Source organism: Pelecanus crispus, chromosome 10 (assembly GCF_030463565.1).
Source record: "Pelecanus crispus isolate bPelCri1 chromosome 10, bPelCri1.pri, whole genome shotgun sequence".
Classification (NCBI taxonomy): Eukaryota; Metazoa; Chordata; class Aves; order Pelecaniformes; family Pelecanidae; genus Pelecanus; species Pelecanus crispus.
The window spans coordinates 17,680,354-17,706,606 of record NC_134652.1 but is presented as its reverse complement, the minus strand read 5'-3'; the positions used below and the strand labels follow the sequence as shown (position 1 = coordinate 17,706,606).

General features: G+C 36.0%; 1 protein-coding gene across 1 annotated transcript in view; it reads right to left on the bottom strand.

The window, feature by feature from the left end:
* LOC104032468 (adhesion G protein-coupled receptor A3) overlaps positions 1-26,253 on the bottom strand; it is a 285,114-nt gene that overhangs the window by 16,848 nt on the left and 242,013 nt on the right. The window contains exons 15-17 of the mRNA XM_075717669.1: positions 24,673-24,800; positions 23,612-23,735; positions 15,370-15,515 (exon numbers count right to left, since the gene is read on the bottom strand). Of these exons, the coding sequence (XP_075573784.1) occupies positions 15,370-15,515; positions 23,612-23,735; positions 24,673-24,800 (398 nt within the window). The remainder of the gene's footprint in view (positions 1-15,369; positions 15,516-23,611; positions 23,736-24,672; positions 24,801-26,253) is intronic.

The window sequence follows — 26,253 nt, the reverse complement described above, 5'->3', positions numbered from 1 at the left end:
TCTATTTTATTCTTATTTCTGCAGTTTTTTAGAAATTTGTTAAACTTCTGGAAAGGCTGAGTCGGGACTAGAGAATCAGAATCATGGACTGTGGCAGAACGAGGTGGCCACCAAAGAATGAGTTTCTTTTGCTATCCCTTATCATCAATAGTTTAGATATACTGTGTGCAATTTGATGAGAATTACTTGTGTTTATAAACATGATGTTTATATATTTTACATTACATAGCTATGAATTTTAACTTTACATTATATACCTATGAATTTTAATGATGTTCTGCTAAACTAATGTTTTTCTTTTCATGGGATAAAGAGTGATTTGTTTTGTCCTTTATTTCTGACTAGGTTACAGCCCTTAGATTTCATGTTTGTGGTCCATTCAAGATGAAAGCTGAAAGGAAACAGAACTAGGGTGGGAGGAAGAAATAAGGCCCTTGGAGATTTGCAAAACTTGATTGGATGAGGCCCTGAGATAACTTTTAAGAAGGATCTGCTTTGAGCCGAGAGTTAAAATAGATGACTTACAGATGTTTCTTCCAAACACAGTATTTTTATGTCTCTATGATTAACTTATTATTCATTGTTATCTTTCCAATCTTATGAGGGTCCATCCATACCAGCTGTCAATGCTGAGAGAAGGGCTCGTTAGACATATTGCTCTTCTGGTTTGTATCAGTCTAAATTGAAATGTATGCACTACTCAGAGTAGACTGATTCACAGGTGAGTGAGCATAGCCTGAAAATTCCTATAATTAGAAGGCTTTGTGCCTAGGGCCCGACAGAGTTCTTCAGAAGAGTACAGTGCATTTTTAAAATGTAACTGAGATAGGACATGATTGAGGTCAGAAAAATACCCCACTTCACATCCCATCAACAACGCCTACAGCTGTGACTGTAGCCAAGTATAGCAGCAACAAAAGAAAAAGTTATGCTATGTATAAAATTTGTTATTGTATCAGGTAAGTTGTGCATCCGTGACTGACATAAATGTTCCCACTGACTTTGGTCAAGCTCCATATGAGTGAAGTGCAGACTTGCATGATTTTGTACTACACAATTGCATTATTCTTTTGCAGAAACTGATCTACCCTCTAGAGAACTTAGCGGTTTCATCCTTACAGTTTGCAAAAAGGAAAAAGCTTACCTTTCCATGTTTGTTTTCATGGAGAAAAGCTTATATTAGGATTTATGCAATGTTATCCACTTCTACAACTTCCAGTTTATCATCTTGACAGATATCTAGGTAGCCAAGAACTTAAAATCTTACCAAGTAGGTGTTATTAAATGTAACAAGCAGCAGTGAAGCATTAAAGCATGATGGAAATAACTTTCACTCATGGTTTTAGGCTTTTGGCTTCTTTCTGGAACACTTTCTCCTTCATATTCCATAGGATGTAATTCAATCCTGCTAATCTAGAGGCAGCAAAAAGCATTCCCTTTTAATGCTATACATAAAAGAATGATTATGGGTTACCCTGCTATTAAATCATAGACAAACTGTATTCAGTTAATGACTTGACTCCACAAAACCATAGAAATTTAGATTTATTGGTAAAAATTCAGGTTGACATTTTGTCCTTAATTCACCCTATTGAAAAGTAGGAAACAAAGGTACAATTGCATGAGTTCATGAGTGTCAACCCCAATTTTTAGCCTTAATGTTGAGGTTTTTTGCTGTTGTCAGTTTTAGTCTTACTAAGTTGAGCTATGGGAAATATTATATGTATGATGATGGCATGAACATTTGCTTTTTCCTGTGGTTTAAAAAGTGACATACACAGAAATCTATTTTTGGTGGTCCTTATCCCAGATTTTAACCAGAAGCAAAAACAAAGCTTTTCCATCACATACGAAAAGGTCAAAGGGTAAGTTTCTAAAAAATCACAGGGTTTCTTGGAGCACTCAGCCAGAAGTGATCATGAAACTTTGAAAGAAAAGGACAAGCAGAGATAGAGGAGAATTATCTTTATAAATAAATAATAATTGAGAAATATTAATCAAAAGCTAGAAATGACATGTCATTTCCGGAATGTTACTGTGATGCGGAAAAATGTGGAAAAAGGAGATCTGAAAAGGAATGAACAGTAGCCATTGCCATCTTCACAAAACTGTAAGAGCATCTTGTTGCTCAACTTTCCAGGTCAAAAGGTTTCCTAGTTTGCTAGGTATGATAATTGTTACCGGATTTGGCAATGCCAGAACCTCAGAAAGAAGTAAAGTGTTCTCCCTAGTTGGAAAACACTCTCTTAAATACATGAAGAGGGAATATAGGTAATTGGTTGCTTCTTCAATATCACTAATGGAAGACTAAGAGTGGTAGTAATTTGCCCATGATTCCCCTTCTTTATCTTTTTGATTCATGAGAACAAGTTTTACTGACATCAGTAATCCCAGAAACTAAATTCCAAAGTGGTATGCATAAATATATTTCTTGGAAATGAACTCTGCCTGTATAGGTATTTTTTTTCTGGAAATGTCTGCGAACTCATTTAATATGACTGACCACTCATGACTCATATAGTGACCAAATACCACAAGTTCAGGGACCGTCTGTAATCAACCTATAAAACAAATGATTGCAAAAGTAAAAGACTGGGAGATAAGTTAAAGCAATAATTATATCTGAAGAAACTGTTATCTGCTCAGAGATTTATAGGCATAGATTTGTGGATAATGTTCTTGGTGAATTACCTATTATCTACTGACATGACTACTCGTAATAAGCATAGCTACCAGTCAAGGCATGTTAGAACAGGGAACTACTTCTTACATTTCATATATTTTCCACAAAAATCATATAGAATATTTGAAGGTAAATCTCCAAAATCTCCAGTTTCTTGGCATTGCTCATAAATATTGAGAAGCACGAATGTTCTTCAGTAATCCTAGTTCTCCTACCTCCTAATCAATAGATAAAACAGTAACTAGGTATCTCTCATAATCAATAGATAAATGTCAGGTATCTCGAGGGCTTCTTTCACAGAAAACCTAAGCCAACATTCACTTTCAGATATTCTGTTAAAATCTTGAGTGAATCCCTGAGTACCAAGTGTGATCCAATAATAATGGCACCACCCCTTTATCTGAGTGAGTACTCAATCGATAAAGGCATAAAGTTTAATCTGGACATTCTATTTTGCTAAGATATATTAAATATTATATATTTAAATTATTTATTTTAATCTGTATAATTAAAATTCCAGGGAATTTACTGAATTTCATTTGTAAGTAGCAATAAGCAATAATTTCCATCTATGAACCAAAATCTTCCTGTGATTATATATGTGTAACTCCTAGTAATTCACTGAAAACCCATTGTGGGTGTGGACATTTCAGAGCAGAAGCTGGCCTAATTTTTTTGTTATGTTTTATGTAGTAATGTGATACCTGAACAAAAATACCTGGAGGATCAGCAGCCAGTTTCTACAAGACTCATAACATTTCCAAACACCGAAGGCATATTTGGAACACATTAGTTTCAAAGTCTCTTCTGTCAGAATTTGCTTGCATAATAAAACACAAGAGTTCTTACAAGACCAACAAGGCTGCAGGAATTCAGCAGTAAATAAAGGTTTGAAAAATGAGAATACTGTTAGGGAAAATGCTTGTTTTAAGAATAACAGAATTATAGGGCAAGAATGAACACCAAGAGGTCATCTAGTCCACTCAAAAGCTCCAAGGCAGGGTCACGTTAAACTTCTATCATGACTGTGTTAAAAAATTGCTTATGACAGAGTTTCCACAGCCTCCCAGATAACCTGTTTTAATTGTCAATTATTTTCATAATTTAAAATCTTTTTCTAATATCAACCTATTTACCCCTTACTGCAACTTAAGCTTATTATTTATTGTCCTGTCTTCAATAATTTCAGAGAATTTTGTTATTAATACATTTTAAATCTCTTATCAATGTTATTAACACTCATAACTAGCAGTGAGGGTCCACAACTTTCAAGTTATTTGAGTTCATTTATTCCTTCTCTATTTGTGTTTATGACTGTCATTGCAAATAAGGAGTTAGAAGCTTTCTTTAAAAAGTTTAGGATGAGGGTTTCAAACAAAAGCACTTGAGTCCAGAAAGTCACGCTCTAAACAGAATATGAAATACAATGATTTTTCTGATGGTACTGCAGAGATATTCTCTTCTTCCTTTCCTGCCCTTTCAGCTGTGGAACCTCTGAAGCGGTGTGAACCTCTCAATCACCAACAGGGAGGTGATTTACTCTCCCATTAAGAAAGACCAGGACTAGGGTTTGAACAGAAATTACAGAAGATAGATAATGATAGATGTGGACTTTTAAAATGCATGATAAATTTTTTACCTAACTTGGATTTGTTTGTCTCTTACCTTGCTGCAGGCCAGCGTTTTTCCCTTTCCATTTCCTTTATTAATATTATGACTATCTCAGATGTCCTCATGTTTTCTCCTTTCCTGTGTTAGAGTCTGATTGATCTCTTTGAGATTTTCTACAGTTCTCCCAAGTCCTATGTGTTGGTTTGCACTTTGTTTCAAGACCCATCCTTTGCTTTGTTTTCTTTAAAACTTTCTTTGGACAGTTTCTGTTATTTTCACACTGATTCCCTATTTTATCCTGAGTCAAAATTTCATCTCCTGATGTACCTCTTGAACTAGTCTACCTCCCAGTTTCTATACTTTCAATCATTCCACTGAGTTTTTCTCATTTACAATGTATGCTGTTCTGCACAGGTAACTGTTCAACTGCCTCTGTAAAACACATATACTCATAGCACTTTATAACAGTGCAATACAAAGGTTGAAAAATCAGAAGATCAATAGTCAGGAAATTCAGAATGCAAATTCTGAATACCTTGGCTGTACTGGAAGTGTAATTTTTCCATGGAAAAATATAAATTCTAAAGCGTTCAGTAAAAACAGCAGAGAAAATACTATGTATGTACAAAACCTGTTCTATAGATGAGACCTGCCTTCCCTCTACTACCATTTATGAACCACTGTAAGGAACTCCACAGTAGGTAATTTTGAACTAATTGATCCAGAAAATGTTACTCTAACCCCAACAGTCAATGGCTGGCTTTTAATCTAACGTGTGAGGGCTCTATCTACTCTGGAAGTGATTCTTAGCATGTACCTTACTCTTTACTCAGAATACTAAAATTATAGAAGTGACATAGGAAAACTTTAATTTCCCAGTTTGCATTAACCTAGCTGCTGTGACTAATTTTTCTGTTTATGTTAAAGGGAAAAGTGATGATAAAAGCAAAAGGCAAAACTCTGAGGCACTGCTGTACGAGATGTGGCTTTGAACAATGAGCTGTCTTTCACTCTACAACTTATACACCTTGCTCCTGAAGACTATTTCACTATTTACAGACTTAGCAGTTGAAGGACAACTAAAATTGGTCCAGAACCTGCTCAAAGTCCAGAGTCATCTACTTCTACAGCATTTTGAAAATCAGATTAAAAATATAGTCATACCCTAGGAGGATGCTAACTTTATAAACGCTCCTACTTTAAAATTGTAAGTGCAATTTTCTCTTTAATGTCTTCTCATTTGGAGTTTTTAATGAAGGCTAAATTGAAAACAAAGGAATCATCCACATTTCCAGTAATGGGCTTCAACTATTTAGGATGTACAAGGTCAAGGAGATCAACGGAAGTGTATGTGTATTTTTCTGTGGTCTCCCAAGTCAAAACCAAGTGAATTGATCTAATGCAATGCTTCCTCCCAAGACTTTTAAGCCCTCCTTCCAAACAGGCATAAGCCAGAGATTATCACACATATTTGGTGGGAAGATTGCATGGAATGAGTCAGGTCCAAAGCTGAATTTACAACAGTTACAGTTAAATATGCTGCAGCATATTTAATTTAATATGCATATCTGTAGATTTCACCAGTCTTGTTTGTCCAATATTTTTATTTCCTTGAACTTTTCCATTCGTTAGGAAAGAAAAATATTCTGAAATGTTAACATCATGCATTTAAAACTACCATGGCTAAAAACATTTATATGTGCATAAAAATATATATTTGGGTTTTAATGCTAGTTTATTTTAAGATAACCCACGTACTTTTTCTTGTTATCATTTGCTCTTGGAATCTAATAATATCTTTAAGCCCAAATTACTTCATGGAATAGGGACAATGTATTGGTAAATGCAATAACCTAATAAGACCTATGCCATGCTATAATTTAAACGCATAGTGGTTGTACTGTGCTGCAGTTATTATAGAGTATTGAATAATTCTGTATTATACTAGTTGGTTGCCCATAGTGTTCTAGTTTCTGTGACATTGCAGTTTTTCAGTCTGCACAACATACTTCACAATTCCTCATGTCTTATGTTTTCTTGCAACATCGCTGTTTTCATTACAGTTTAGCTGGATGTGTACAGACACCCACTTAAAAAAAGAGATGTCCTGTAACAAGCGTTAAGTTCTATCTTTCTCACGCAACAATTTTCATAGGAAAGAATTTATATCTAATGTGACTCTGGCTTTATTTAAATAAAACAAATTATTAATTTTTAAATTTTCTCAATAATAAGTGAGTACAATCATCCACAACTGAAAGTCAGATAGCCTTTTCTGTAACTGTGGTGAATATTATTTCATACAGATGGGAATGCTTAGTTCTTTGTCCATACTATGGCAATAGACACACGTGAAATTATCTTATTCATTTCTCTTTACAGCTTTTTGCATAATCAAGTTTAATCTGTATGACACCAGAGAATCATCTGAGAAAATACTATCTCTTTCAAATCTGATAAAGTTTTCTACAAAGCCCCCATTGGAGTTTGAATATATTATCTTCAAGGATTTTTAGAACTTGCAAAATTTCCAATCAGCGTTTTACATTTTGCCTGGAGCAGCATATCAAAGCATGGAGATTTTTATCAAACTTACCCTACTCTCTAACTTATCCTCTACAATTATGTATTGGACTAGCTCGAATTCTAGAAATTATTGAGGCAAGGAATAGTGTGACAAGAATTCCGAATTTCCAGGAAATACCTAGATGTGAATTCATGATAAAAGCAGCTGGAAATTCAACCTAATATGGTTCTGCAGATCAGCATGTTGCAGTTACAGCCTTTCAAATCTGAAAATATCATAGGAATCATTGTAAGTCTCCCTGAAGCTCACAACGCTGCAAGCTTGCACATGCCATAACTCGTGTTATTAACAATTTCTAAGTCCCAAGACCATAATTCCCTCATTAAATGACCAGGTATCACTCAGATGTTGTAATTTTCTTTTTTGGCTATGTTTGTCAATAGCTTTACAACTTGGGGAGAGTTTCAATTGAAAGTCTCAATATGTGACTTGCTCTACTGTTTAATAGCTTGTTTACAAGTAATAAGTTGACATACTTTTCTTTTGCAATAACTGTAAACCATTTCTTTTCATCTATGCTAAGTGGCTCAGACACTGTTCTTTAAACAAAGAAGATAAAACTTCATCTTCTACCTCAACATCTCTTCAAGATTTGGTATTATTGGATTTCTACTCTGGAAAGTGTCAACATCCTGCATATCTTGCCTGTACAGTAGCTAATGAAGTTATGGCAGTAATAAAATCTTTTTTCTATTTTGATTGTAACATACTTTTGAAATAAGATCAAATCAAATTTGTTCCAGGCATCATTCACTTAAAGCATTTGACAGTGCATTCAGGTCAGATGTGAAGACTCATTTTGCCAACTAGAAAATGAGCACAAACTTTTGAAATACTTCCAGTTTGAGGCTTGATTCACAAGCCAGATGTAGTGAAACTAAAAGTAAAGCAGCTGGCTGTGGTACCATTTTGCTCTCAGTAACACAATAATTTAGTCACTAACCTTGAAGATGGAAAAGCAAAGTTCTAATCACTTCTCTTGTTTGATTCAGAGTAGGCAGGAAAATACTTCCACGCTGTGACACCATATACTGGCAATGAATATTTACATGGCCTATGCAAAGTGTAACAGCTTTCTCAGGGCATCACTGACAATATATAGCTACTGTGAATCTCATTAATATTTTAATATTTTGTTTTTTACTGAAAATGTTCTTGTGTGGAACAATTAATTCAAAGCTGAATTAAAGATTTTCTTTGACCTAAGATAATTTTTCCTCATATGATGGAAATGCATTTAGCTTCAGGCTGAAAATGAGTAAGAAGAATTCATGAAAATGTTTCCCTTGTCACCATTTTATACCCTTTTCCACTGCAGATCTTTCTGTTACATTGCTAGCTAGCAATAAAATGGCTCTGGCTATAATCCATGACTCCATCTGACCATATATCAGCCTTTTAAGAGTGATCATATTAAATAGCTTGTAATATCAACAGCTTTTATACCTCAGGTGGCAGAATCTTTCTGGTCATTCTGGCTAAGGTCCCAGCATAACAATTCTTTTTTGTTTGGTTGGTTTTGGGGTATTTTTTGAGAACCTGCCTAAACTGGTGGGCTAAGATGCAGTATAGTCTGACCGATAAGATCAGCATTTCTGGTGGTACTGTTCTATCATTAGCTGTGTCGTCTTTGAATGTCAGTTATTAAGATTGTCTTCAGAATACAGCATTGTTGAAAAGATTAGCTCTATAATTAAACCATACTAAAATTTTGAAATGGCTCTTATCCTTAGATTATTTTAATGTCCAATATAATAACACATTAGCTTATTTTGATGTTGAATATTTTGGTGAATAAAACTAAAACAGTAGCTGGAAGGAAAACATGGCTTCTCTTACATGCAATTTTTATCAAATGCAAAATATTTAAAATGGTATTTTAGCAATATGGCCTTTCTCCTTTCTGGGAAATATGATAAATATTGAAACAAGAAACATGGGAATAGTGATTTGCAGATAATATGTATGAAAGCAGCTGTTACACACTATGTTCTTTTTAGGAACTTAGGGTATTGAGGCTATAAGTGGCCTTGCGAATACATGAGGATTGCAAAAATTTCCATTGTTTAGTAATGAATCAAACTAATTACAGCACAATTTGAAAATTATCTAAAAATATACTTTGGAAAAGACAATTTTCTAGTCTTAACTTTCAATAACTAAAATAAGAAGCGTTGATGATAATATCAGAGACATTAGTTAAGTTTCCTGATGACTGACTCTGCCCACATCAAAATATTCTGTCCTGTAAGCAAAGGATGCAATCGAGTATTTAAATTATAGCCAACTTCCTTGAGCATAGTATAGCAGATTTTCAGTGAGACTGTAACTTTACCATGCTTCATCCAACTGGTGAAAACCTTACTTGCAGGGGGACATCACTTTCACTTACTCTCCAATGACAGAACTGTGTCTATGCTAACAGTGAAGAGTCGACTACAGAGACCTCCTCAGGGCTTCCAAGAATTCCGCCCTGTGGCATTTCCCATTTATTTCAACATATACAAACTATAGAGAATTGTTAAGGAAAAGGCAGATAATCCCTTGGGATAATCAGGCCTAAATTTAGATTTTATAGAGGAGGTTTAGTATGTCCACTGCAGGGAGGAAAGATGGGCTTCCATGGATGAAGATTAGGGAAATTCATATTTAAGGACATACCATAAAGGAGAAAACAATGGACTGTAATTGATGCTTTTCATCTGACCTCTTTCTCTCTCCCTCTCTCTCAATCACTATTTGATACAAGACGACATGAATTCCTGAGAGCCAGTGCTAATGAAAAATGCACTAGAACTTAACTGCATTTCAGAGCTGCTGGTGTCAAGGGGACAAGTAATGTCTGTGTCTGTCAGAATGTAAATTAAGTTGCTTCATATGATTCACACTCACGATCCAGAAAAGAACATGGCCAAGAAAATGACATGACGTATTTGGCAAACTTGACGTTTAATAGAGAATTTGTTATCTTGGTCAAATTTTGATCCCCCATTACACTGCTATTATGCTGCAATAAATTATAGGCAACTTGTTATAACTCATAGGGGAAATTTTCTAGACCCTGAGAGTAACAAAGATCATTTTCTGAAGACCTTTTCAAGCTCAGGAATATTAGAAACTATTAGTTCTTTTTATACCAGGGTTTTTCTCTGGTAAAGGACATAATCAGTCTTTAAAAAACTAAATGTAAGAAGTCTCTAGTCTTTATTACTCGAGTGGTTTTAGTACCTTTATTATGGTGCAAAAACATCATGTGCCAATTTTCAATGACATCATGAATATTGTTGTGTGCAACTCAAATTCAGGAAATAGCCTGCTTTATTGGTAACTTATTCAGTAAAAATTGCCACATCATCAATTTGCGATGGAAGTCACAACACTTTCAGCCAGGCTCTCTTGGGACCTACAGTTAGGCAAACGCAGCAGTATAGCAGTAGATCCATTTGTGCCCATGAGTTGGTTTCCAGCTTGTCAGAATTCAGAGCAAGCATCTAAACGTTCATCCTGAGACAAGCAGGGTTACCATTGTGAGCAAAGCACTAAGCAGATGCCGTGACCCCGGCAGTATCATGCAAGTCTGTAAAATCTCCTCACACTTTGAGGCAAGAGGCTCATCACAGGGTTTGTCTACACAAACCAAAGGAGAGGGTTTTCCTCGATGTGAAAGTTTAGCGTGGTTTCTCCTTTTTTCAGTGAAAGAATTTAACATAATTCAATGTCACAAAGATACTTAGCTACTGTTTAGCTGTATACTACTGATTAATATTTGGGTAGCTGAGAGAAATAATGAGCCAGAGAACGACTGTGAAGAGCTGCTGCCACATTCACAGGAGAGGGGGAAGATGCAAGTGGAGCACTGTCACATCATACACACGCATGTGATCAGGGTGTAGGTTGTTAGTCATTGCTGCGCCACAAACATAGCCCACAAGGAAGACCCCTGTTGCTGCTTCCAAGACAACACTCAGTACTCTGTGTGTGGACGATGTACAGATACTTGCCCATATACAAACTCATACAGAATAGCAGACACACACACATATATGCATATACACATCCATTAGCAGACATTACAGTTCAGCAGAAGTACTTCAGTTCTCACCTACTATTTCTAGGTCTGCTCTGTGTACAAGTTAAAGGAAAATTTCTAAAAAACAGTTAAGACGTTTCAAAATATATGAAATATGCAAGCAGCTTTATCATTCTAAAAATGATTCTTAACTTTTAAAATTATTTAAAGTTAAAACCACTAAGAGAATGGAGTTGAAGCCAGTCACATTGACTGTAGGTACTCTGAGTGTGCTGCTGAAAACTGATTTAATTTGCCTGAGTTACGATCTTCCTAAAATTCTCTGTATTAATTTTTAATAGCCCTAGTATGAAGCCTAGTACTTTGAATACAAAGGGAAGGACACACAATCCATTCCTAAATTGCTACTACAGCAATACTGCACAACTTTTCTAAGGCACTGCATAAGGCACTTTTCCTAGAAGCCCCACAATTTTAGTAAGAACCTTTCAAAAAGCTTATCAAGATACATTACATAATAAACAAGATGAAGTTCAGCAGAGACAGTGACATCACCTGTTATCCATTTTGCAGATGATTCTGCAACCTTGTTTATGCATATAGGATGTTTTTTCATGACAGATATAGGATATTGGACTCTCTGTAATCTGAAGTCTGCCATATTAGTCACCTTGCAAGATGCTCATTGAATAAAATAGGATGGAGGAAATTAGGAGTCGTATTTGTACCTAACCTTGAGATAAAAGGTAACTTAATTATCTGTCTCTTTAACACCAATCTCTGGCCCAGTTGGCAGCTTATTGAATGTTATTTTATTTTAAATGTTTATAGTGCAATTGTGCTCAGCAGTTATTAAAAATTATAGTAATTTTTTTCTCTCTTTCTGGAAAGGAATGATTTTAACAGAATAACTTTCAGGAATATTTTCTGCTTGGTCTGTACTCCTGTCTAATCTGTACGTGCACACAACATCACATGAAAAATGCATGCACGTGTCAGATATAAAAACTAATACTACCTGTGCCTCAGCTTGGGCTGACAAGAAGTTTTGTACATTGCAAGTAATAGCTGAATCTTGCAAATTCTTTGCTGGCAAAATCTGACTTCGGATTAGTCAGAAGCCAAAACTCTGCTAGGTTTAACAAAAGTCCACAGAGGATGAACAGATAGAATTATTTATTTCTATTAAGAATACCAGAGAGTATATTTTACAGGAAGTAATTTCATTATCTGTTGAAGTGCTAAGGTTAAGCATTTCAATACACAAAATTCAATGATGCATTAATTTGATCCACCTCATTAGCATCCAGGCACATTTAGTGAAAAATACCAGAATGGTTACAGCTGGTTCCAGTCATCAAAGTGATAGGCCCCGAGAGCTTTAACTCTATAATTAACAGATAATATATATATATATCATGTATAATGTACATAATAAAATGTATATGGTGTGTCATGTATAATATATAATGTACCATATAATGCATGATTAATGTATAAAAAGAGGCAATATTCAAAATCATATTGCCATGAAGAGTAAGTTTCAGTAAAATTACACTGCAAAAAGATTTCAAGTTTAATCACTATATAGAAACAGAGAAAACTAAGAGAACCACAGTTTTGCATAATACGATACACCTTGCCACAGCTCAAGGAAAACTAGGAGGAAAAGATCAGGTGCACTTCATTTGTCTTACTTCTGCAAATAAATATGCAAGTAGCAGGCAGAGAAACTGAAGCAACTGTTACAAGCAAACATCCTTTTCTACTAACAGGTAAGGTCTCCTTTTAGATATTTTGGTATTTATTTTCATTATTTCAGCTACTCTAAAGAGTGGATCAAGTTCCTTGAAAAAAATGTGGTGAGAGAATTTTTATAATTTCTTGGTAAATTCCATGTATTGATTTTTGGCAGTAGTCCTCACTTACTGACTCACAAAAGATATCCTTATGTCTTGTATAGCGAGTGCCTATACAAGGAATACAAAAACACTCACACGTGAACTGGAAACCCAGTCTATCATATACATCCACTACCAGAAAAGACCGAAGCAGAACAGCAAAGTGTACAGTTCTTGCCACACACATTCATATATTTGTGTTCAACAAAACCTGAACACAAGTCAAACTAGGTCTATAGACAGGGATTACTGACAAAATACCTTTTGTTTAAAAGTGTCTTGCAGACCATATTATATGCTTCCTCGCACTGATGGTCCTGACATATAAAAAAGCTTAACTCAATCTCCTTTGAGCAAACTTGATATCGTTTAGCTATTTACTCGTGTCAAATGGAGACAAAAATTAACACTTCCTCACCCAAACCCAGACCCGGACAAACTGCAATGTTATCTCTTATGTACCTGAGGCACAATATGTTTAAAGGCTGGCATCAACTTATACATACAAGAACACTGTCTAGTTAAAACATTTCTTATAAATGAGTGCACTGAAATATAAGCATCTTAAATGGATTTTATAGAAATATTACGATACAGAATAATTCTGATTTTAATTTTATTAAACCCAGGAAACTTAAAATGTCCGTAAAAATGATCATTATCATTCTAAAAGAACAACAATTACTAATTATGAGTTTGGCATTTTCTTGCTTAAAGCGATTTTTAATCTGCCATATACTATGCCCATTTTCTACATGAAATGAAATTGATCCTTACCACTTTGAATCTAGTACTAACCATTATGAAATCATATTAGACATTTCAGTTCCTGTGCCTCTAGGACATATGGTGATATGAGTGAGAAAAATAACTTAGAATCGTTTTACTTAGCTATTAAACAATTATGCTCTCCTACAGCTAAAAGGAGGTTTATCGTTTCTATTACTAAACTTAAAACATCTACTGTTTATTTTCACTGTCTGAGAACCTCAACATGACCAGTACAACAAAGATTCTAATTAAAGTAATCTTTTCTGTAACCTGATTGTCTGTTGTTTTCCAGCTCAAACAAGATTTGAATTTGAAGAACATACACTACGCTGGGTCTGTGTAACCTGTAACAATTTTCTACCTTAATAGCCACACTGCAGCATTTGAAAATCGGCAATTATTCATTTTGCCACGAGCTAGTAACTGAAGAGTGAAATTCTCATCTGTGAAGAATGGTATAGTAAATAATGGATTAGCAAAGTCAGGCACTCTCAGTGAAAGTATATCCTCTTGCTTACACCTAACAAAGCTGATGTTCAGTATGGCTCTTCTTCTCTCTGCTATACAAATTTTATGTTGACTTTAATCAATTTCATCTCTAGAAAGAAAATGTTTTAAAAAGCAGAAAACTAATCATGTTAATAAAGATTTCACTCAGCAGAATCAGACAGCAAAACATGATTCATCTTCCTATAGACTTTAAACAAGTTGTGACAACATCACACAGCCATCTATAAATGCTACTTAATAAACATTTTGTGTTCAAAATAAAATAAGCTAAGTCTGTTTAAAAGAATACACTAATCTGGATTTTTCACAGCAAAGCCATAAAGAGTAGAATTCGTATTTCCTGTCCTTCAGTAATAAAACTGAAGTCTTTAGTCCAAATTGGCCATTCAGGTTTTTCCATTATCTGTGGGGAAAGAGGCGCCTCCATAAGACAATTTGTCCTGTCCTCACACAAACATCCAAGACAGATGGGAGGAATTGTTCTCTGGAAGTTCCTCTCTGTCTCAGTCTCCCTCCAAAATCTATACAGGGACACTAGGTAACTTTGGCTAACACCTAACTTTTTCATAGCTGAAGTCAAACAAGATGAATCCATCTTCTCATGCCTTTGGTCGGAAATCCTAGTTTGTGGTAAGTTGGTTTTGTTTTGTTTTGTTTTTTTTTTCCCCCCTATGCAGACTGACTATTTTGGCTTGATGTTTCAGCATCTCATAGGCATCTGGTTAAAATTCTTACTGCATTACACCTGCCACGCTGTCAGAGACATGTTAGTTAGTCTGCTCCATCTAGAAAGCTGATAGGGAGTCCAGACTTTCAGTCGCTCCTGTAATAGCATTAGATCTCTGATGTGGAATGAGGAAGGTTGCTATCAGGTCACTACGCAATCAATACAAGTGTGGGCAAGATTTACAGCAGAATAGATAAGGGTAAAGGGAGAGTCATTATAGCGCAGTTTCTGATGATTAAATAATGCCTTAATCCAAAAGCAAGCCAGGTTTTTTTCCTCCATAAGAAACCAACAGGAACATTTGAATTGTTCCTGTTCAGATAAAGGTATCTGAACCTAGCCAATACCAATTCTGCATATTTCCATCTCCTGAGTTAACTATTAGCATAAAATAAATACTCAGATTTTTATATACACCTAAGTGACTCAATTCTTTATGGATCCTATTTATAGTCTGTAAAATGTAAAGAATACAGAAATAAGAGTGAGAGTTTGTTTAAAATCTATGTTTTAGGAATACATAAAAAAAGTATAGCTAATATTCCATACCTGAGTAGCGGTTGCTTTGGATAAGAAGGTTGATCACTGTTTTGGCATGGCTGAGGTTTTTTTGTGACTTGCTTATAAATATTCCTGGCAGTTACTCCAATCCATAGCATAGTAGAGAGTGTAGAATAATGTAGTACTATGCCAACCTAAAAAAAGAGTGGGCAGTTAAACAAGTCAGTAAGTGGATCAGTAAAACAAGAGTTCTAGAAGAATCTTAATGCATAAGTGTACAAGCAAACAGATTTTTTAAACTGAATTTGTTAAGTGCATCAATTTTTTCTTTCACTCTGGTTATTTCTATCCAGGGAAAACACTTTCAAATAGCGCATGGACTCTGTTATTTAACCTATCATAGATAACATCTGTGATACCAGATAGTATGTTATGAAACCAAGACTGTAAAGACATTTGTTTTCTAAGAACCTGATTAAGGACAACTTTTTACACCTGGGTTTAAAGTGATGCGAAGCTTAGCTTGTGTCGCAAGATTTCTTAGCTTATCATGACAATGCAATTTAAAAATGAATGAAAGGTTGTCATTTTTGCTTGCTATTATGCTACTTTCATTTTTCAGGAATATCCTGCTGTAGTTCCCTCTCAGCTGCGTATAGCCAAGGCTGACTTCTTGTAATAGGATCAGTGCTATTTGCCTAAAACCAGATTATTTTCAGACATATTTTAAGGAACTTATAAACTTGGCCATACAATTTTTAAAATTAAATGACAGATCTTGGCATCTCCCTTAAAAGGAAATACAAACTCTCAGTAGTGTTGTTATCATTTTGTCTCCAAGAAATTGGTGTATTTATCATTGAAAGTAAAATAAAGTACAAACACCTCTAAAATACTAACATCTTTGTTATGTTAGTAATTGTTATTCATTACTATGGAAACAGTTATTGGAATTTTATCCAATCTCCAGGGCTTTATTACATCAGCTAAGTCTTCATCTGATTATATAAAATGAGGTTACCTTTGAAGCAATAACCTGACATTTTGCAGTGACAAGTAAAATATTGCTATAATTGGAAAGCACATAAATGTTTAAGGAATACAGAGAATTGCTGAATAAAGCTAACACAAATCTATTATAATGATTTATTTGAACCAGTGTTCATTTTTGCTCAAATTAAAACAAAATAATTGATAGGTAAAGAAAAAAAAATCCATTAATTTTGTTTATGTTTAGTAATATAGCACAAAACTTGAAGATAGCAGCAAATATCATAAACAGAAAACACTTTGTAATTTTTTCTGGGACTTGTCTGACACATTAGACAAGGAAGTATAAAGCCTTCATAGCTGTTGTTGCTGGAGGTAAAAGAAGCAGAAATAAGAGAATGAGACAACTTTGTACCATCAGCTGGCAGACATTGCCAGTTCAGTGGCCAGTGCTGTCTGGACTTAGTTCATCTGCAGCTTGCAGCATTTCTGTAGGGACACAGTGAATATGACTGCGAAGGGGGGGAAAAAAAGGAGGCGGGAACCATGAGAAAGAACAGGAAAAATTCTGGAGATTTGGTTCATAACCTCTTTCTCATTTCAGCATAGCACTGCTACTATATATTCTGTAATTATTCTACACAAGTATGCCAAAGAGTCCATAAGAATACGAGCAGCAGGGATGAACTCCTTGTGAGAAGGCATGTACATGTGAAATTTTGACAACAACATGTATGGCCATATATAGAGAAATGAGCAGCCACTTAAATGAATGAGATTCCTAAAAATAGTACAATAAAACAATGTTATTGAACTTCCAAGGAGGCAACTGAACTGAAAACATCATTGCTATGCCACACCTTAGTCACATTACTTTTCTTCACAGTGTGCTCATATTTCAAAAACTTAGTTCCTTCTGATATATGGACAAATTGAACAAACATGGTCAAGAGAGAGAAATGTTATCATCTTCTGTACTAACTCTTTAATAATATGCCTCTCCCTCTCAAAAAATATCCATTTACACTTCTTGCTTAAAGGAAAAGAGGATATATCCTGATGATACAGGACCTCCTCATGACTGACAGATTTTAAGGACAACGGTGACAATCCGGAGATAAAACATGTATGACTGTCGTGGTTTAGTCCCAGCCAGCAACTCAGTACCACGCAGCCGCTCGCTCACTCCCCCTACCCTGATGGGATGGGGGAGAGAATCAGAGGAGTAAGAGTGAGAAACACTCCTGGGTTGAGATAAGAACAGTTTAATAATTGAAATAAAATAAAGTAAAATAATAATAATAACAATATAATAATAATAGTAATAATAATATACAAAGCAAGTGATGCACAATGCAATTGCTCACCACCCGATGACCGATACCCAGCCAGTTCCCGAGCAGCGGTCGCTGCTCCCCGGCCAACCCCCCCCAGTTTCTATACTGAGCATGACGTCATATGGTATGGAATAGCCCTTTGGTCAGTTTGGATCAACTATTCTGGCTGTGCCCCCTCCCAGTTTCTTGTGCGCCTGGCAGAGCATGGGAAGCTGAAAAAGTCCTTGACTAGCATAAGCAGTACTCAGCAACAACTAAAAACATCAGCATGTTATCAACATTCTTCTCCTACTAAATCCAAAACACAGCACTATGCCTGCTGCTAGGAAGAAAATTAACTCTATCCCAGCCGAAACCAGGACAATGACACAACAAAAATGTGGAATTTGGAAGGATGCGCTGAGCTGTTATACTAAATTCCAAAGGAAAGTCTACCTTTTCTCTGTGTGGTGATGATTTTGTTTCTCTCTTTCCATCACAAAATAAGCTTTCTGGACTAGAATTTTTGCTCTTATTCATCCACTAATAATAATTAGTAAAGAAATGCTTGTCACACCTCATCTTGAAAATTCAGTGTTTCAAAGTGGTGGGCTTTGCTCTCTGCCACTTCCTTCCCCACATCTCCACACTGACATCAGTCATAGCACGAAGATGCATTTTCCTTACTGTTGCACTTAGGGGCTGCGGCTGCATGCTCTTCTGTCCCCTTCAGTGGGATCACCTCTTTCTAGCTCTCTTAAGCTAGGAAGACATCTAAGCCCTATGCTACAAATACATGAGATACCAGCTCATGCCATGGAAGGGGAAGGCAAGGCTCAACAGAAAGGGGAACAGAACAAAGATAGTTTCATTCAGTAAACTCTCACTTAATGGTGTATGCACTAAAGGTCCAGGGTACAAATTTATCTGTGTATATCTTGTTACTGGATTTGTGCCTCTGTAAAGCTTAAGAAGCCAATAAATAGATACAAATTAAATACCCAAGTGTCACTTAAAACTATTTTCACTATAAGTAGAGCTTTTGTATTTCACATAAAATTGTGTGGGAAGGGTCAAGTTTTCCACACAGAACAAAGGATTATGATTGAATATATTCAAGTGATGACCCTTATTTGTAAGAAGGTATTCATTCCACTGACAAGCCAAAGAACTGTCAGGACATATGCACTGACGACAGCATTGCACCTAAAGCTATTTAATAACTGCAGTTATATGGTGAAAAATTTATTGTTTCCTTGGACTCATTTTTTCCACGTCCCATGTTCTTAGAACTCTTATCTTTGGGAATAAGCACCAGCCTACTGAATAGAAGATTATGCTTTTCTACAGTAAGAAAATGCTTTCTGCATGTGCTCTTTCAATAAATTTCACTGCCTTAGAGGTAACTTAAGGTCCACACCACGCAGTTACCACAGTTATGACCAGAATACACATTTATGCAAAGCATTTTGGCACAAAAAGCTCTCTTGATCAGCTTTAATTGCACACCAATTTCTTTGTTTTCCCCTAGTTTTTAATTTCTTTTTTCTTTTTTTCAATTGTAATCATATTTCAGATAAGATTGTCCTTCTTCAGCCAGTTCTATTTAAAGTATGATATGAATATGCACTGACATTCTGTTTAAACCATTAATCCTGCACTAAAAGTGATTCTTTTCAGTGAGATGAAGGGATTCAGGAATTTCTCTGCAGCCTGTAACACTACTGGATGTGAATATTTCATGACCTTAAAACATTTAGCCTTAGAACAACCCTGTGCTCCCTTCACAGGTAAAAGATTTAGAGCAAGAAGTTCAGAACCACAAATCAGGTATCTGAGACCAGGAAGGACAATCTTTGGCACAGCATGCACATCTAACTGCATAGCGTGCAAAGTCTGTAGCTGTCATAGGTTGCTGCTAGTTAAGTTTCCAGCCACCTAAACTCTTGCTTGTGCATATGAATAGCTCTGTTCCTGTCTCAGCAGAGCTGAACAATGCAGCACCTTTCTCACCAAAGACCACTGGCAAACTTGATCACAGTACCTTAATTTTACACCCATTCTTAAAAAAACCCAACCAACCAACCACGCAAACAAACAAAAAAAACCCCCACCAAACCACAGAAAGGACTGCTGTTTTCCTCCTCTTTCTATAACATTTTTGTATCTACAGCTCCTACCTGAGATGTGGCTCATAGCTGTAGGACCTCCTTAGTTTAATAGGATCCAAATCCAAATTTCAAACTTCCAAGGGTCATATTCTAACTTCCAGGCTACTGGCTAGTATGGAATGAGCTTTGCCTTTCTTGCTGAACATTTACTGCCCTACAGAAAGGAATGCATAAGCAGTTTCACATATGGCAGTCAACAGGGAGGAGGAAGATCTGAGCCTTGCCAAATTTTACATGGAAACTTTTATTTGATAAACTGTATAGGAGGTTCTTGGAGATGTGATTGAAGCAATCAAGCCACTCAGTGACTGGCCACTAGGATAAAAAATTATAATTCTGTCTCACTCCCTAACTTTTCTGTCTCATGAATCTTGTGCCCCTAAGCCTATTCTTCATGCTTCAACATACTGAACTGACGATTTCATCCCCTAGCATCCATAGCCTTACGGCTATCATGCTCTCCTGAAAAGTAGGGGCCATGAGACTGAAATCTTTCAGACTGAGGGTACAGAATCAATGCCTCCCACATGCAGGGAGTGACCCTGCTACAGCTGTGTCTCCTGTCTCATTCCTTACATGAAAGGAATAAGCCTCCTTCTGCCCTTTGAAGGAAAGTAATCTAAGACCCTGACTGTGGAACATGGAAGGGGCTGACTACATCATCCACTCGCTGATGGAAGCACCTTTCTGGTTAGTGTACTGGGCTCTGATTGATCCCATTCTTCTGCTCCTAACACAACCTCTGCCTTGCATGAAAGATTTTGCCATAACTCAAGACTCTGGATTCTACAAGAACAGCCAGCATTCAGTGACACCCAGAATGAGATTCGTGGGTAATCTAAACAGTCTGTAGATACAACCTCATTCACACAGGAAATCTGTGAAGAAGCAATCAACTCCTCCAGACCAGCACTCTAACATCAGTTTTCTTTATAAATCATAAAGACTGCATAGCAGATATACAAGTGAGACTGTCTATACAAAATCCTCTCTGAAATAGGTATGCAGGTTTAAAAAGGGGTTTTAGATTTTTAGATTCCAGATAAATATCTTACCATCTCTGAAAATACATTTTTTTGTGTAATTACTTTGCCTTCAAGGGGATATGAAGGCTCTTCCAGCTATCTATCACAGAAAATGGGTACATTTCCATAGCACTAATTCCTGCTGCTTAAAATTAGCCTGGGACAACTCATTTAGAGGGAGAAGGTGATCCAACTGAAGTTATTTTAGAACCACCCTTTTTGGTTAATTATGAAGGATAAAAATTAACTCAGTCTATTATTTCACTTGGGTAAGGATGTTGCAGTGAAATTTGTGCAAAAGTTTTAGGGATAATTACAATAAGAAAGGTGGAGGTTCACTGGCTGACACCACATTACAGTGATTAGGACAGAAAATGCTTGCACTTGGAATCTTCCCCTATGCACTCAGAAAACAAAAAGTGCAAAATTATGTTGCTGCAAGGTGAAGCTGTGTTTTGAATTGTAGCAGATGGAAAGATACCTGTGCTGTAGCAACACTCATGGTGTTACACATGGAGTATAACTAATATGTTACTGCTGCTTGAAGCAGTAATATTTTCAGAAAGGTATTTTTAAACCCTAATACCATTTTTTGCCAGAACTTTAAAAAAAAAAAAAAAGAAAAAAGAAAATAAGGGGTGGGGGGGGGAAGGAGAAAGAAACAAAACCTAGACTTGAGGGACACACAAGCCCAAAACAGCTATATAAATACACCTTTCATTAGGCTGAGTGATTTAAAGAATTACTATATTCCACACGCAGGAGAAAAGGAGTGCTATCCACCCCAACACCACTTGCACAAGCTATGGGAAATGTTCAAATATGCGAGCTTCTCAGGAAACCATTAGTAGGTCTGAACTCCTTACCTCCTAGCTTTGGCACCCTGAATATTAATTCACAGAGTAATCCTCTCAGGGTTATCACCCTGAAGGAGACAGCCACTGGGACTCACAGAATTTTGAAAAACGTTCCTGTCAGTAGGCAAGAAAGGGTCTGTGATTGGGTACAGTGATCTGGGAGTGAATGTTTGTTCAGCCTGTGTTACCAGCTATAGGAGTCTTGTCTTAGATTGTTCGGACTATTGCATCCATTAGCCCTACCTATTACATCAGACAATATATACGAGGAACCAGAGGACTGTGTGTGTCGTGTGTGTCCTGTATCTTTCCTAAATTTTAACTGCTGATGATATTGTCTATGTAGCATGGTGTCAGGTAAATAATTAACTTTGTGAAACAGATTAGAAGGCATAAGTGAATGGATACATTCAGTTTCTCTAAGTGTACATGTTTTTCAGCAGCTCAGGATCTGGCCCTATACCACAGCAAGAAACAGCTGTCACTGATAATGCATTTTATGAAGATACCCCTGTAGTTTATGTATTACTCATAACAGATTATTAATAACTCATTTATCTCAATCAATTTTTCATTATCGCTGTTAATACTGCATTGTTACCATGCAATCTGCAAAGTAAATAAGCAGACAATGATTGTAACAACAGATGGTCATTTGTGATTGTGTAATTACATGGCCATGGCTGCCCTACAAACTAATCTGCTACCCTCACTTGCAAACTGCAGATAAAGGCAATAATAAGTGATATTTCAATTTGCTGCAACTCACAGATTAATTATGACACAATACACTAGATATTGTGAGATATTTATCTCAGAATATTCTGGTGGACAACTGTGTCATTTAAATGAGTACCACGTAGTATACATAGGTAGACTTTGCACACAGAATGTTACAGGTGCTTACAGATCTACATATGCAGTTTATTGATGGTCATGCACAAGTATAGACAAAAGGCTTCCAAAGCATCTCACTGAAAATTAGAGTGATAACTCTTACACTAGTTATGCAAGTTTTATGGTGACTCTGCTGTTGACTGGTGACTCTTGCTGTTTGCACCCATTCCAGCCAATCAAATGAACAAGATTAGTGACAGGCAAAATATCTGGGAGAATGTTGGCTTAATAAAGCGCTTTACTACAGGTAAATGCCAACAACATTCATGAGATCTGGAGCACTTTGACAAAATCCGAGAGGACGAAATATTTAAGACAAATTGCAACAAACCCTGATCAGGCATTACAGAAGATGACTGAAATTACTCTCTTTACACACCGTATAGACCCAGACTCTATATTCAGAGCAGCTGAAACCATGCCCTCTCTGTATCTCACAGCACTATATCCCCAGAAAGGATGACGCAAGAGATGTGAAATAGTCCAGCAGTGAAAACAGGGGTCCATAAATCACAAGAGTACAGTTTTTCTTTGTCTCCTTAGCTTGAGTTGTAATTAAAAGACATAATCATACTATAAACATTAAGCTGCCCAAGTATATTTAGGGATCACCCAGTGAAGCCCGGGCCATCCTCAGGCAAATGGTATATATATTACAAAAGAGCAGCAGTAACCTTGGTTCCACACATTCAATCCAAAGATGAGAAAGAACATTAGAAATATTTGGGAATCGTAGTTTCCAACTATCCTGTAGAACAGAGAAATATTATGATTTTCAGGGATTTTTTTTAAAGTAAGGAAATCTGAGCTGCAGAGAAATTAATGCATTGGTCAGCCTCTCACAGAAACTAGGGTGACAACCAAACACTGAACACTCCCAGCACCGGCCTAAAGACATGCTTATAATGATGACTTATTTTGAAGAACTTAAGATCCAAGAACAATATATGAAAAGAAAGAACTATCAATATTATGTTAAAAAATAGTTTCAGGTTTTCATTTTATTAGTAAGAATTACTAAGGCAGGTACTTACAGCTTGACATATAATTGGATATTTAATGCGATTGATTCCACCAGCAAAAACAGCAAACGTAAGAGCAGTATGGAAACAGAAGTTGAGAAGCATGTGCCATCCTTTTCTACTTATTCGGATTGTGCTGTTGAAAAATCACATTTTAAAATTAAAAACCAACATATCTATTATGAAAATTACACTGGATAAAATGCTTAATATGATAGCATTAAAGTCTCTGATTCTTGAATACCTACTTAGCAATCTACTTATATGACAGAGTCTGATTTATACAGCATTGAAATCAATAGTAAACAGGTAAAATCAATGGTAGAAATTGTAGAGTCTACTGAAAAGGGTCTACTGGCTTAAAGTTTCCTCCACCTAATCAAACATTTAAAGTAGACTTATAAAACCAAAAGGCTTATTGCATAGCTTCAGATATGCATAACTTTAACAAGACATCTCTAAAGGATTAAATGGAAGCTGAAGATCAGAAGTCATTGCATTAAGTTCACTTAATTAATATTTAGCAGCTTCTACAGTACAATACATTCCTACTCTTTTAAATTGCTAATGGTCTTTAACAGAAGTGTGTAGTTAAAATGGCATTTCTATAAATCTTTCATATAAAGGAAAACACAAGTTTTCTACAACCAAGAAGATTTATTAATCAAAGAAAGTTTATTTTATCCAATCATAGTTACCAAGTCTTTCAACCAAACTTGGTCTTAGAAGCCAGTACCCCCAGTGTAGCTGTCCAAAGTGCTGCTCTTTGACTGGAATTTGCCAGACAGCAATTTGATAGCGCTCAGGGTTTCATATTAAATTGTCAAGTTAGAAATCTTAGTGTGTAGAAAATTTAGACATACGTCTCAGGAAAGATACAGCTTGGGAACAGCTTGAAAAATGGTTGACATAACCTGTTTTTGATTTCTCTGGTGTAAATCACATTGCTGCTATTACTATCCAACAGGGATAGAGATAATTTTAATTTATCTTTTCAGTGAGGGTTAGAAAAACTGAAGTACCTCAGCATAATGCTGACCATTTAACACAAGTGCTTAAAATTGAATTCTTACCTGTGATGGACAATGTAGGTGATAATGGAAGCAAACAGGCACAACAACATAACTGCAGTACATGCATATACCACAGGGTGCAGAAACTCCCCTGGGTACTGGGGGAAAGACAGCACTGTCTTAAAATCCTATGGAGAAAGCAAAATGATTTAACATTGTTAGGCATGTGTGAAACTCTGAGACTTCATTTCAATATGTTCTGTCGTTTCTAGCTGATCTCTTTCAAGAGCAGGAAAATAAGATGATGAACTTTTTATGTAGATATAGTCCATGAATTTACAATAACATCAGACTGCTCTTTCCTCATCTGCATACACTTTGCAAGACAGAAACTAACCTTTTTCTACAAGCAGACATATCCTAATTAAAAAAAAAGTCTGAAAAAATACACAGAATATTACATCTTCCAGGCATAAGTAATATCTCTTCCATCTGATAACATGAACTTTATGTGTGCATTTTACTGGGATATTAAGTACAAAATATCAGATTACCATAAAGGTCTCTATATGGCACATACATGGCTGCAGAAGACCCACTCAAAGCAACAAAAGCCATGAGAATATACCCAAAATATCCACTGACTCACTCCTACATTCAAATATAATTCCCAGTTGATACACGTCCTCTGACCCAGTGACCTTCACACTTAGTCGCAAATATTCTACCACCTACATCAATTCAAAACCAGCCTGACAGCTATATCAACAGCAAAGGAAAGATCCATGCATTCCTTTTGGACCTGCTAGTGCCTACTGACACAATTCTTCATGAAAGACATAATGAAAAACTATTAATATTTTTGTAAAATTAACCATATCAAATTCCCTTTCTAAATTACTGGATCTCACAAGTAAAAAAATAGTAAGAGAGCTAAATCTACAGGTGTGATGGATAGAAAGCAGAAGACGACTGTTACAGAAAACAGTATGTCTTCAGACTATCGGACTTAAACCAAACATTAGAGGTTCACTGTAATACATTAAGCCACATCTGTTTGTGGCGCTACATTTCTGCAAAAAAGTACTATTAGGCACATAAAATATCACCTGAGTGCAAAGTGTTGTCTACATGCCAGTTTCCATGTGCAGTGGCACTAACTGTGCACACAAAAATGAATATACATCCCAGCACAGAAAAAGCTAAAATCTAAAAAAGTACTGAATATGACAATCCAGTGAACTCTAACACTGAAAATACTGGCATACATTTAAAAGACTCTTTTATTATTTGTCAGTTTTAGGTTCCCCTGGAAGAAGATTCAATACATTATCTTCCTGAGGTGAAATGTCCCCTTTGGAGACTGGGACTATAATGTTAAGACATTTTTTAAATCGTATTTGCATGCAGAGAGCTGATTTCCAGCACTATTATTTATGTATATACGAACTTGTCCATGTACAAGCAGCTAGTTCATGAGTATATGCAATTATTAAACAGGGGGAAAGGTACTGTTCCATTTACCCTCCAGAAAGGTAACGGATGACCTAGTAGTCATTATTTTTCTTCATACTAACTTCAAAGTTCCTGAGATTGATTGTACCACTTTCTCCAGATGCATATTAATGCCAGTTCTAAAAC